General features: G+C 43.7%; 1 protein-coding gene across 1 annotated transcript in view; it reads left to right on the forward strand.

The window, feature by feature from the left end:
* The first annotated feature begins 779 nt into the window (after window positions 1-779).
* LOC134341027 (layilin-like) overlaps window positions 780-14,422 on the forward strand; it is a 49,243-nt gene continuing 35,600 nt past the window's right edge. Inside the window, exon 1 of the mRNA XM_063038752.1 lies at window positions 780-1,060. Within this exon, the coding sequence (XP_062894822.1) occupies window positions 988-1,060 (73 nt within the window). The 5' untranslated portion in view covers window positions 780-987. The remainder of the gene's footprint in view (window positions 1,061-14,422) is intronic.

Here is a 14,422-nt window from a genome sequence, read left to right on the forward strand (position 1 = left end):
ACAATCCTTCAACCTCCCACTTTTCCTTCACAATTATCGTAAATCTTTATGCTATCCAACAACTAATCCTCTTGCCAGAGGAAACAAATCCAAAGGCTAAAATAAACACGGCTCTTCCTGCAGGAAGACAAATGGTCAGGAGGTAAAGGCTTGCCAACCACATAACAAGGTTTTGGATACCCCAGTGCTTGTTGTCTAATTTATTCCTTCCCCTTCTTTAAACTGGCAGACAGGGTACAGACTCCTAACCATCTTAAATGCTATTATTTTGGGGTTGTATACCATATTTATGTTTTTGCAGTTTCTAAAGAGTTCCTGTTACTAACCTTTGCTTTTGCTATTCTTTAACCACATAGTTACAGGTCTGAACCTCTATAAATTAATACGTTTAATATATTGGGATTGGACTTACAATTTTTAGTGTTTTTTTCAAACTGTTCTTTGGTTAATTGGTTTATTGATCAGACTCCCTCTACTGTTCCCTTTATAATGGTTAAAAAGTGCTGATGTTCAGGAACAGCTGGCTTCCTGCAGTCCCACTGCACCAGAGAGAGAAAGAGAGTCAGAGAGAGCGGGGAGAGGGAGATGGGTAGAGAGGGAAAGACAGACTAAACGATAGAGTGAAATTGGAGGAAGCAGATACAAAGACATAAAGAGATAGACAAACACGGGAGGGGGAAGGGTGAGCGTGAGAGAGACAGAAGGGGTAGACGGGGGGTGTAAAGGGAGAGGCGGGGGAAGGAAAGTGGGGGAGGAGAGAGAGAGAGTGGGAAGAAATCAGGCTCTCGGGAAGAAACAGCTAGCGAAAGTGCGTGTGTGTGAAAGAGTAAATCTCAGCAGTCCTCCCATCTCCACGCGGCTTCCTGCTCGGATTTACTGCCTTTTCCCGGTGGAAACAGGCGGGATGGAGATTTCGGGAGCACGGGGCTCTCCGAACTACTGAGATGCGGCGTTCACCCGGCGTTTTGCAGGCGATGTTCTGGTGAAATGGAACCAAAGGCAATCCTGACGGTGATGGTATTCTGTCTGCACTGCAGCTTCGCCTTCAAACTCCTGAGCGGTGAGTTCAGGAAAACTGCGAAACTCTCGAGCAGATGGAACACTACGTTTCTTAACCTGTTATTTTATGTTCTAGGCGCGAAAAACTTTTTGTTCTGATACTTTGAGGGCTACAGGAACGGACCTAAGTATATTTTCAGACTATAACCTGCCTGTCTGCGCCCATTTTCCTCTCTGTGCCGCCTCAATTCATTAGCTGATGATAACTGGACATTAGTTGTAAAAAGGAAAGGGAAACTTTAGACGTTGTTCGTAAATTAACGTGCTTGAATGATTACAACGACCATAGACTTGGTCCTAAGAGCGCAAAGGAAATTGAAAAAAAACTGTTAAGGGACAACAAATTACTTTCAGTGAGTTAAGTAATACAGTGCAATTTTTGATAGAGTACTTTCTAAAACTAAAATGTTTAATGTGACTGAGCACATTGAATATTAGAGTGTGCGGGGTGGGCGTTGGAAGTTGTGAAATTATAGAATGTGGTAAATCCAGTTTCCGTAGCAGTGACCCACCATTTATCTGTCAACGGCCAACCGGGAGCGCAGACGGGTCAATATTGGTTACAGCGCAAATCCCATTTAGGATTTATGGACGATATCAAAGCGCTGCTGAGTGCGGAGAATTTCATTGGTTCTCCCTCTCTCTCTCTCTCTCTCTCTCTCTCTCTCTCTCTCTCTCTCTCTGTCTGCCTGTCTGTCTCTCTTTCTCTTTCTTTCTCCCCCATCTCCCTCTGTCTCTCTCCATATCTCTCTCTATATCATTCTATATCTCTCTCACTGTCTCTATCTCCCTGTCTCTGTCGCTGTCTCAATCTCTCTTTCTCTCTCACTATTTCTAACTCTCTATCTCTGTCTGTCTGTCTCTATCTCCCTGTCTCTCTCGCTGTCTCAATCTCTCTATCTCTCACTGTTTCTAACTCTCTATCTCTCTCTGTCTCTATCACTGTTTCTATCTCTCTATCTCTCTTTCGCTATCTCCCTATCTCTCTCACTGTTTCTATCTCTATCTGACTTGCCAAAGGAATGACATCACTGAGTATTGTGTTATAATTCTGATGACCTGAAATATTGACTGTTTTTCACTACCTGGCTGCCATCTGACCTGCTGACTATATCAACATTTCCTATTTTATTACAGATTCGTGATAATTGGAAAATGACCTAAAATGGCCCAAAGTAAAACTATTTTACAGGTGGTTAGGGTTTGACATGTATTGCCAGATAATTTGGATGTCGTACGTTTTATAATAGTCGAAAACTGGTGGAGAAAAGTTACAAAGAAGTGGTGAAAGATTGGGGTAATGGAACTATTTCGATGCAATTTTGATCAGCAATTTTGACCTCATACTAATATAAAACAGAAAATGTTCAGAAATGCCCAGTGAGACCAAACGAGCTTGTTGACATGCAGGGAGTGTGGAGGAGGGGCATGTCTCTGATAGGGTAAAACTGGGGTGACCATGGGGGTAAGCTGTAAGCAAGGCTATCTGGTCATTGAGTTAGAGAGTGAACACGCAGACAGAATAAGAGTTGTGAAAGGCAGATCAGAAAGATATGCTCAGTAAGTTGGGCTGGGCTTGTCCACCACATTCAAGGGGAAAATAAGGGCATAAAACAAACTGAGCAAAAAACCACAGATGGTGACTGCTAACGACCGAGAAATCAAGTTACCCTAAGTTATAGAATTCAATATTGAGTCCAGAAAGCTGCAAAGTGTCCATACAGAAGCTAGGATGCTGTTCCTCAAGTTGGCATTGGACCTTATTGTGAGAGTACAACTATGTGAGAGAAGGCCACACACCAATTGGACAGAGTGGGATGGAGAACTCCTGTAGTTTTATTAAACAATATGAATATTAGATAGACTAAACTTGCATTTCTATGAGTGTAGATCACTAGAAGGTGACCAAATTGAGGTGTTTTAAGATGACTAAAAGATTCAACAGAGCAATTTCTTTTGGTGACAGTGTCAAAGCTGCACCAGTTTAAAACTTGAACTAGCTTATTTGGAGGGGGTCAGAAAATGCTTCTTCATACAAAGGAATCTGGAAATTTGAAAACATTATTAAGGCCAGGGATCAATTTAGCATGTCAATGATAAAAATGATGGTTTTTTTGTTAGGTCAAGGTTATGGAATCCCTGGAACCTGATCGTTTTTACCCTATATTAGTTGTGGAAATGGCAGTTACTTCCAAAGTACTCCTGATTTCAAAAATGTACCTTAAAGTGGTAAATCTTTACCATTTTAACTTTGTTATTAAAAAAAAATGAAAGAGGGAGAAAGAGAGCAAACAAACATCCAATAGTCTCCCATATATTGTGCAGCAATTTTTGAAATAGGACAACTGTGATTTAGCCTGATTAGGTGAACATTGGTGATGTACAATAAGGATAATTGAATTTTTTGAGGATAAAACTAAATTAGTACGTGCAGGAATGTCAATGGATGTGGTATATATGGACTTCAGGAAGGCATTTACTAAGCTTTCAGACTACAAATACAATGGTGGAAAATTAATGATTGTGATCATTATGTTAAGCAGTAGAAGACAGAGTGTAGGGGTAATGGGGGTGTCCTCAAAGTGGGATAAAAGAAACCACTCGTGATTCAGTTATACTGAGGCCTCAATTATAAGTTTTCTTGATTTAAGAGATGCAACAAAGAGGCAACTATCCAAATTTACCAATAACAAAATGATTAGCAGTTGTGTAGAGAATATAGTTCGGAGCTAAGATCACAAGTAAGACTGATCAATAACGTTGGCAGATTGATGTCAGTCAATAGTGAGATCATCTATCCTACAAAAAGGAAAAGTGAACAAAGCATTATTTAAATAGTGAATGGTTGGAAAATCTGTATTTTATCTTTAGGAGTTAAAACCAATGTAAACTCTGGGCATCCAAGTTTGTACTGGTATGGGACTTACTGACACATTCTGAATTGGTCAGTTTGGTCCACTGCTTGGCCACCTTCTGGATCCAATGATGAGGTCCAGTTTGTTTGGGATTCTGAACTATTGTGCCAGAAGATTAAATTCCAGATCCTGTGCTGGATCAGATCTACACAGATTCGAGATCATATTGATTTCATAGGGTATTGTTGGTTACAAAGAAGAGGGCATGTCCTGGATGGTGAAGGTCTTGAATGATGGATGCTGCCTTCTGGAGGCACCACTTTTGATGATGTCTTCAATGATGGTGAAGCCAGTGCCCATGATGTAGCTGGCTGAGAATACAGCTTTTTCTTATCCTGCGCAGTGGCCCCTTGATACTTGCCAGTGATGCAACCAGTTAGAATGTTCTCCACAGTACATCTGTAGAAATTTGCTAGGGTCTTTGGTGACATACCAAATCTCCTCAAACTCCTGTAGAAATATAGTTGCTGATGTGCCTTTATCATGATTGCATCAATATGTTGACCCCAAGATAGATCCTCTGAGATGTTAACACCGAGGCACTTGAAACTGTTTATCCTTTCCACTGCTGATCCCTCAATGAGCACTGGTGTGTGTTCTCCTGACTTCCAATTACTGAAGTCCACAATCAATTCCTTGGTCCTACTAGCATTGAGTGCAAGGTTGTTGTTGCGACCTATCTCACTCCTGTAAGCCTCCTCATCACCACCTGAGATTCTACCAACAACAGGCCAACTTCATGAACCTGTTTGCAGTGTTTCCCATCGAGTCTTTGCCAGCTCTCGGGCAATTCCATTTCCCACAATTTTCCCTGTAAACTATCCTGCCTCGGCAGAAGTGGTGGATGCAGGTTCAATTTCAACATTTAAGAGAAGTTTGGATAAGTACACGGCTGAGAGGGGTACGGAGGGCTATGGTTCAGTTGCGTGTCAATGGGACAAGACAGAATAATAGTTTGGCCCAGAGTAGATGGGCTGAAGGGCCTGGAGTGCTCTATGAACCTCTGTCTATGACCCATATTCCCGCCAACTCCAATTTCTATATTCAGGCAATTTACAGTGGCCCATTAACCTACCAGCCTGCCTGCCTTTGGGACATGGGGAGAGTATTCTGGGTAAACCCATACAGTTAGAGGGAGAACATGCAAGCTCCACACAGGAAACACCGGAGGTCAGGATTTAACTTGGGTCACTGGAGCTGAGAGACAGTTGCTCTTTTCTAATTCCTCCCAAAGTTTCTTCAAAGTGTTGTTCAACAAGGAGAACTGATTCAATATCCTAGGAATGCTGTACCACCAGACTTTCGATCACACCAAAGTCCCACTCGGCTGGGGGCAAGAAGGGACATAATCAGAATGAGGTTGCTTGCCCATGTCTAACCTGATGTCATTAAATTTTCCTTGGGTCCATGGAGAACAGATTGGCACTGTGACCTCCTCATACCCCAGTTATTACCTGTTATTTAGACAGCTCCATTATTTCCACGCATAGTGAGTGGGTGCACTCTGAAGCTGTGCCTTGTGCAGCTTGTCCTAATTGTGGTCAACCTCCTTGGCCTCCTGCAGACTCTTCCATTCAGTCAGCAACCATTCAACTACTCTCCAGCAGCTGATGGAGGGAGCGCTGTGTGGACAGTCAAAACTATATGGAGGTCAGATATTGTGGGAATGGTTAGTTTACGTTTGTATGGAGATTTTAAATTTGATTTTTGTTTTGTCATTGTGGTCAGGTAGATGATGTGGTGATCAGAAATAAAGGCAAAATAAGCTGAGAGCCATTGTGGAATGGAAGATCAGGACTGTGTTCATTCAAAGCAAAACTTGATCGGTTCTACTCCTTGTGGAGTGCCCCCTTCAACTTTCTCCCTCCTCCTGTTTCTTTACAATATCTTCAAAGAGCCGGTCAGTGTGATTGTGAGGTAGTGCAGATCAAGAGAAATGAAGATATACGTTGAAGATTTGAGACCATAGACCATGAGACATAACAGCAGAATTAGGCCATTTGGCCCATTGAGTCTGCTCCACCATTCAATCATGGCTAATCCTTTTTTCCCCCTCCTGAGCCCCACTCCCCGGCCTTCTCCCCATAACCTTTGATGCCATGGCTAATCAACAACCTATCAATCTCCACCTTAAATATACCCAGTGACCTGGCCTTCACACCTGCCTTTGGTAACAAATTCCACAAATTCACCACCCTCTGGCTAAAGAAATTTCTCCCCTCCTCTGTTTTAAATGGACACCCCTCTATCCTGAGGCTGTGCCCTCTTGTCCTAGACTCCCCCATCATGGGAAATATCCTTTCCACATCTACTCCATCTAGGCCTTTCAACATTCGAAAGGTTTCAATAAGATCCTACTCATACTTCTAAATTCCAGTGAGTACAGACCCAGAGCCATCAAACATTCCTCATATGATAACCCTTTCATTCCCAGAATCATCCTTGTGAACCTCCTCTAAACCCTCTCCGATACCAGCACATCTTTTCTTAGATGAGGAGCCCAAAGCTGTTCCCAACACTCAAGGTGAGGCCTCACCAGTGCCTTCTAAAGTCTCAGCATCACATCCCTGCTCTTGTATTCTAGACCTCTTGAAATGAATTTGCCTTCCTCACCATCGACTCAACCTGCAAGTTAACCTTTAGGGAGTTCTGCACAAGGACTTCCAAGTCCCTTTGCATCTCAGAATGTTGGATTCCACCCCCCCCCCCGCCCATTTAGAAAATAGTCTGTGCATTTATTTCTTCTACCAAAGTGCATGATCATGCATTTTCTAACATTGTAGTTCATTTGCCACTTTCTTCTAAATCATCAAAATCATTGATATTCTGCATAAAAAGAAGTGGTCCCAACACCAACCCCGTGGAACAGCACTAGTCACTGGCAGCCAACCAGAAAAGGATCCTTTTATTCCCACTCACTGTCTCCTACCAATCAGCCAATGCGCTAACCATGCGAGTAACTTTCCTGGGCTCTTAACTTGGTAAGCAGCCTTATGTGTGGCACCTTGTCAAAGGTCTTCTGGAAATCCAAATACACAACATCCACTGCATTCCCTTTATCTATCGTACTTGTAATCTCAAAAACGTCCAACAGGTTCCTCAGGCATAAGGAAACCATACTGACTTCATCCTATTTTGTCCTGTCTCACAAAGTACTCCATAACCTCATCGTTAAAAATTGACTGCAACATCTTCCCAACCACTGAGGTCAGGCTAACTGGTCTATTTATTCCTTTTTGCTGCCTCCCTCTTTTCTCAACAGTGGAGTGACATTTGCAATTTTCCAGTCCTCCAGAACCATGCCAGCATCCAATGACTCTTGAAAGATCATTACTAATGCCTCCACAATCTCTAACGCTACCTCTTTCTGAACCCTAGGGTACAGTTCATCTGGTCCGGGTGACTTATGTACCTTTTGGTCTTTCAGCTTTTTGAGCACCTTCTCCCTTGCAGTAGTAATTGCACTCACTTCTCTTCCCTCACACCCTTCAACATCAGGCACACTGCTAGTGTTTTCCACAGAAAAGGCTGATGAAAAATACTCATTTAGTTCATCTGCCATCTCCTTGTCCCCTGTTATTATTTCTCCAGTCTCATTTTCTAGTAGTCCTATATCCACTCTCGTTTCTCTTTTTATTTCTAAAAAAAAGCCCTTTCTATCCACCTTGATATTGTTTGCTAGTTTGCTTTTGTTTCATTTTTTCCTCCCAATGTTTCTTTTAGTTACTTTCTGTAGGTTTTTAAAAGCTTCCCAATCCTCCATCTTCCCGCTAATTTTTGTTTTGTTGTATGCCCTCTCTTTTGCTTTAATATTAGCTTTGACTTCCCTTGTCAGCCATGGTTGCACTATTTTGCCATTTGAGTATTTCTTCACTTTTGTAACACATCTATCTTGCAACTTCCTCATTTTTTTGCAGAAGCTCAAGCAATTTCTGCTCAGCTGTCATCCCTGCCAGCGTCTCTTTCTAAATTACTTTGGCCAACTCCTCTCTCATATCACTGTAATTTCCTGTATCCACTGAAATCCTGCTATGTCAGACTAAACTTTCTCCCTATCAAATTTCATGTTGAACTCAATCATATTGTGATCACTGTCTCCTAAGGGTTCCTTTACTTAAGCTCCCTAATCGCCTCTGGTTCATTACATAACACCCAATCCAGTATAGCTGATCCCCTAGTAGGCTCAACGACAAACTGCTCTGAAAAGCCATCTCTTAGGCATTCAACAAACTCACTCTCTTGAGATCCATTACCAACCTGAGTTTCCCAATCTACCTGCATGTTAAAATCTCCCCTGACTATCCTAACATTGCCCTTTTGCTTACCTTTTCTATTTCCCATTGTAATCTGAAGTCCACATCCCAGCTACTGTTTGGAGGCCTATACATAATTGCCATCAGGGTCCTTATACCCTTGCAGTTTCTTAACTCAACCACAAGGATTCAGCATCTTCCGATCCTACGTCACATCTTTCTAATGATTTGATGCCATTCTTCACCAGCAGAGCCACGCCACCCCCTCTGCCTACCTTCCTATTGCTCCAATAAAACGTGTAACCTTGGACATTCAGCTCCCAACTACACCCAACCTTCAGCTACGATTCAGTGATGGCCACAATATCATACCTGGCCACCTATAATAGTGCAATAAGATCATCCACCTTGTACTCCGTGCATTGAGATAAAAACACATTGAACATTGTATTTGCTACCCTTTTTGATTCTGCATCCCTGATGCACTGATACTCACCCTGCTGGCTGCAATTTTGTCCTGTCATCTGCCTGCCCTTCCAGGCAGTCTGACTGCATGGTTTTTTACCATCTGTCCTATCCTGAGTCCCTTCACTCCAGTTCCCATCCTCCACCCCTGCCAAATTAGGTTAAACCCTCCCCAACAGCTCTAACAAACCTGCTTGCAAGAACATTGGTCCTCTTCAGGTTCAGGTGCAACCGGTCACTTTTGTACAGGTCACACCTCCCCGAGAAGAGATCCCAATGATCCAAGAACCTGAAGCCCTCCTCCCTGCACCAGCTTCTCAGCCACGTATTTATCTGCCAAATCATCCTGTCTCTACCCTCACTGGCGCGTGGCACAGGCAGCAGTCCAGAAATTACTACCCTGGAGGTCCTGCTTCTCAGCTTTCTACCTAGCTCTCTAATTTCCCTCTTCAGGGCTTCTTTGCTTTTCCTTCCTATGTCATTGGTACCAATATGTATCAAGACATCTGGCTGCTCTCCCACCCCCTCCAAAATGCTATAGGTACAATCAGAAATGTCCCTGACCCTGGCACCTGGGAGACAACATACCATCTGGGTGTCCTGTTCATGTCCACAGAATCTCCTGTCTGTTCCTCTGACTATTGATTCCCCCATTACTACCACTCCCCTCTTCTCCTTCTTTCCCTTCTGTACCACTGACCCATGGTCAGTGTCAGTGGCATTTTCCTGGGAGCTCATCCCCCACAACAGTATCCAAAATGGTATGCTTATTATTGAGGGGAATGGCCACAGGGGTGCTCTGTGCTAACTGCCTATTCACCTTCCCACTCCTTCTCTTGACAGTCACCAGCTACCCGCGTCCTGCAACTTGGGGTGACTACTTCCCTGTAACTCCAATCGATGATATAGAAACATAGAAACATAGAAAATAGGTGCAGGAGTAGGCCATTCGGCCCTTCGAGCCTGCACCGCCATTCAGTATGATCATGGCTGATCATCCAACTCAGAACCCTGTGCCTGCATTCTCTCCATACCCCACGATCCCTTTAGCCACAAGGGCTATATCTAACTCCCTCTTAAATATAGCCAATAAACTGGCCTCAACTGTTTCCTGTGGCTTCCCCTTTATCCTCAAACTGTGACCCCTCGTTCTGGACTTCCCCAACATCGGGAACAATCTTCCTACATCTAGCCTGTCCAATCCCTTTAGAATTTTATACATTTCAATAAGATCCTCCCTCAATCTTCTAAATTCCAACGAATATAAGCCTAGTCGATCCAGTCTTTCATCATATGAAAGTCCTACCATCCCAGGAATCAATCTGGTAAACCTTCTTTGTACTCCCTGTATGGCAAGAATGTCTTTCCTCAGATTAGGGGACCAAAACTGCACACAATACTCCAGGTGTGGTCTCACCAAGGCCTTGTACAACTGCAGTAGTACCTCCCTGCTCCTGTACTCGAATCCTCTTGCTATGAATGCCAGCATACCATTCGCCTTTTTCACCGCCTGCTGTACCTGCATGCCCACTTTCAATGACTGGTGTACAATGACACCCAGGCCTCGTTGCACCTCCCCTTTTCCTAATCGGCCACCATTCAGATAATAATCTGTTTTCCTGTTCTTGCCACCAAAGTGGATAACCTCACATTTATCCACATTAAATTGCATCTGCCATGAATTTGCCCACTCACCTAACCTACCCAAGTCATTCTGCATCCTCTTAGCATTCTCCTCACAGCTAACACTGCCACCCAGCTTCGTGTCATCTGCAAACTTGGAAATGCTGCATTTAATTCCCTCGTCTAAGTCATTAATATATATTGTAAACAACTGGGATCCCAGCACTGAGCCTTGCGGTACCCCACTAGTCACTGCCTGCCATTCTGAAAAGGTCCCATTTATTCCCACTCTTTGCTTCCTGTCTGCTAACCAATTCTCTATCCACATCAATACCGTGTGCTTTAAGTTTGCACACTAATCTCCTGTGTGGGACCTTGTCAAAAGCCTTTTGAAAATCCAAATATACCACATCCACTGGTTCTCCCCTATCCACTCTACTAGTTACATCCTCAAAAAATTCTATGAGATTCTTCAGACATGATTTTCCTTTCACAAATCCATGCTGACTTTGTCCGATGATTTCACCGCTTTCCAAATGTGCTGTTATCACATCTTTGATAACTGACTCTAGCATTTTCCCCACCACTGATGTCAGGCTTACCAGTCTATAATTCCCCTTACTCTCCCATACAAGCCGAAAGTCATCCAGCTGCTGCTTCAGATCCCTAACACGGTCTGCAAGGAGCTGCAGCTGAGTGCACTTCACACAGATGTAGCTCCCTGGGAGACTCTGGCTCTCCCTGGCCTCCATCATCCAGCATGAAGAGCACACAACGGCTATTTAAGCTACACTAGGTACCCCTGACACAGTAAGAAAAAAGGGATGCTTGACAGAAAATTACCCACACAACTTACTCAGAGCCAATGGCTCTTCTGAGCTGAAGCCTCCTTTGAGCCAAAGCCTGACACTCCTACTCTCACCGGTCGCCCAGTCCTAACAATGGCCACCCCAAGCAATTTGCTTGGCTCTACGCACCAAAGTTGCTCCAGAGTGGACCAGGCATTATTTGAAGATAATAATTGTCTTTGTTATGTTGTCAACACAAGGTTTTCTTAAAGGGCGTAGTGATTCTGGGCAGCAGAGACTTCTTAATGAACCCACTGTCAGTCAGCAGATTGATCAGCATCCGTAACTAATTTGAACCAACTACAGAAACCACTCGGTTTCAGCAAAGTAGAGGCCATGTTCACTAGTAGCTGGCCCAGCTGGTCCTCTGTATGTTTCGCAGTCAGGTCCCAACACTTGGAAGTACTGGGAACATGGTGGTAAGGAGCTGGGGCCTGGGTGGAGCGCGTAGCCAAGAAGAAAAATAAACTAGGAATATGGGATCGGTGTTCCGTCTTGATCCCATGAAATAATCTGCTTGTCTGGTGGAACTTGCTTTTGGTGTTGCTGTACATGCTGCAGATATGGTCCATATCCCACTGCTGCTGCACTGCAGCAGTCCTGAAAGGTATCTTCCACATCATTTGGAGGTCTATAATGAATTGTGCCCACAGGGATGCCACGTACAAATATTTGGGGGACGTATTCAGTGTGGCTCTCATTCCTTTATGACTGCATCAAGATTTGTTTGGACCCTTTATACACATACTACAAGTGTCATTTTGAGCTGAAGTTCTGCGGGTCCCATTGTTGTGAAGGATGAGCAGGATTAATGTAGAGCTTTTCCCCCTCCGTTGGACAATGACACCTGCTCCTCAAATAATTTGTGCAAAAATACAACTGTGACCACAAATCAATCTGTTGACTACAGAATTTGTATAAAGATCTGAGGAAGAAGGATATCGTGGCTCCTGTCAGATGGTTCTCAGGGCAGACTGTCAAATCACATGGGGAATACTATACCACCAAACTTTCAATCACACCAAAGTCTCAGTTGGCTGGAGACAAGAAGGGAAGTCCCTGTCAGATCCTTCAAGCACAGAGCCCCAGACCTGGCACGCTGATGAAGGGTCTCGGCCCGAAGCGTAAGCCGTTTACTCCCCTCCATAGATGCTGCCTGATTTGCTGAGTACCTCCAGCATTTTATGTGTGGTGCTCAAGATTTCCAGCATCTGAAGAACCTCTTGTGTTTATGATTTCCTGCACACTGTCCTCAAGGATGCTGCAGTATGGACAAGGCAATCATTCACCTCCTCGTGGGGTGTGTATTTGCTAAGAAGGACTGGAAATGGACATAAAGTTTTCTTTTGTTGAGGTCCATCCTGTGCAGCTGCATGAAAAAGGACTCTGTTCTCTACAGGCTATTCCCACAAACACTGAGTCGAGCAACCAATTGTTGCTGGAAACACGTCAACATATCAGCCTGAAACTTTCTAGTCTTCCACTGCAAGGAGCTGTCTCAATCAAATTCATTTCAAACTCTGGCAGTCTATGTTGAGAGATGTACTGAAGTTCAGTATAGCATCGGAAGGACTCTGTGGGGAGGACCACAGTTGAGGGTCTCCCACCAGGGCCCTATGCAATACCTTACCTCAAATGGAATGGTTGTGAATGAAAAAAAAATCTCATATTGACATATTGTAAGAAAATATAATAATATACATGCTACAAGGAATGGTAATAACAGATGAATGTCCTGTGTTGTTTAAATTTTATCTATTAATTATATTTTGCTCCTCATTAAAGTGCACATAGAACTGCTTCATGAAAGACCCTGGCTGGATAGAGACACCTTTGAGGGAGCTCCCTGCCATTCCAGTTTGTTTTTCTGCGTGCTCTCTCCTCATTCTCCCGACCACACTTGAGTAACCAGTGCCAGATACTATATTTGGAAGCTAGAGTTTTGAAGTCTTTAGCTGAAGGTACAACTTGTCCACCTGTCACACCTCTCCCTGCAGACTTTATAATATGTATATGGTCTGGGAAACTAGCAAATGGTGCCTTATTCCATCCAATTTTGTAAATTAATCTGTAACAAGCCATTAATTAATTGATGTTCCTTTAAACAGTACAGGCAAAGGAAGAGGGGACGATATTTTTCTTGTTGCTAGATGCCCTGTCTATATTGGACATACTGTATGTCACTAGTTGCATATTGAGTACATAACGGTCTGACCTACTCAGACTACTAGCACTTTGCGAGAACCCAATATAATCACCCAAGCAAGGGAGGCGATGCTGTTGAATATTAGAGTCAGAGGAATGGCATTAGGTCTAGTTTCAAAGAATTGAAGTGGATTTTGATATCCCACAGAATTTGTTCCAAAACTGCGCCTCTTCAAGGTTCAAGGTTCAAGATTGTTTATTGTCATTCTTCACCATATGATTGTAGAAGAGAATGAAATGATTGTTACTCCAGATCTGATGTAGCAAAAAACACAATAAATTTAAATACACAAGATAACTTTATATACTACACTGATTGTATGTACAGCACATAAAGTGATGCTTGGCACAGAAGTACCTATACATAAGTGACTCTGGCAAGAAATGATAAAGTACAGGTGTATTGGTGAGTGGAGGTGTTGATCAGTCTGGCAGCTTGGGGGAAGTAACTGTTTTTGAGTCTGGTGGTCCTGTGTAGTCTCTTCCCTGATGGGAGTGGCATCCCTCATGATGTTACTGGCCCTTTTCGGGCACCTTTCTGTATCTAGGTTTTTGACGGTGGGTAGGCTGGTGCCGGTGATGCGTTGGGCAGTTTGACTACCCATTGTCGAGCCTTCCTGACCACCGCAGTGCAGTTTCCGTACGTACCATGCAGTGATGAAGCTTGTTAGGCTGCTCTCCACTACACATCTGTAGAATGACGCGAGCGTAGATGCACAAAATCCAGCTCTCTTCAGTCTCCTCAGAAAGTAGACATATTGGTGAGCTTTCCTGAATACATAGGATGTGTTCTGGGACCATGAGAGGTTGTGTGAGGTGTGCATTCCCAGGAGTTCGAAACTGGTCATAGTTTCCACTGCTGTGTCACTGATGCAAAAAGGTGGTGGGGGTGGGGTGGGGGGTGAATGGTGCGAGTTCTCCTGGAGTCGATAACAATCTCCTTTGTCAAACTGACATTGAGGAAGAGGTTATTTTCCTGGCGCCGGGCCTCGCACTCTTATACCTCTGCTCTATAGGCCGTCTCATCATTGTTGGTAATGAGCCCCACCACTGT

This window comes from Mobula hypostoma, chromosome X2, assembly GCF_963921235.1.
Source record: "Mobula hypostoma chromosome X2, sMobHyp1.1, whole genome shotgun sequence".
Classification (NCBI taxonomy): Eukaryota; Metazoa; Chordata; class Chondrichthyes; order Myliobatiformes; family Myliobatidae; genus Mobula; species Mobula hypostoma.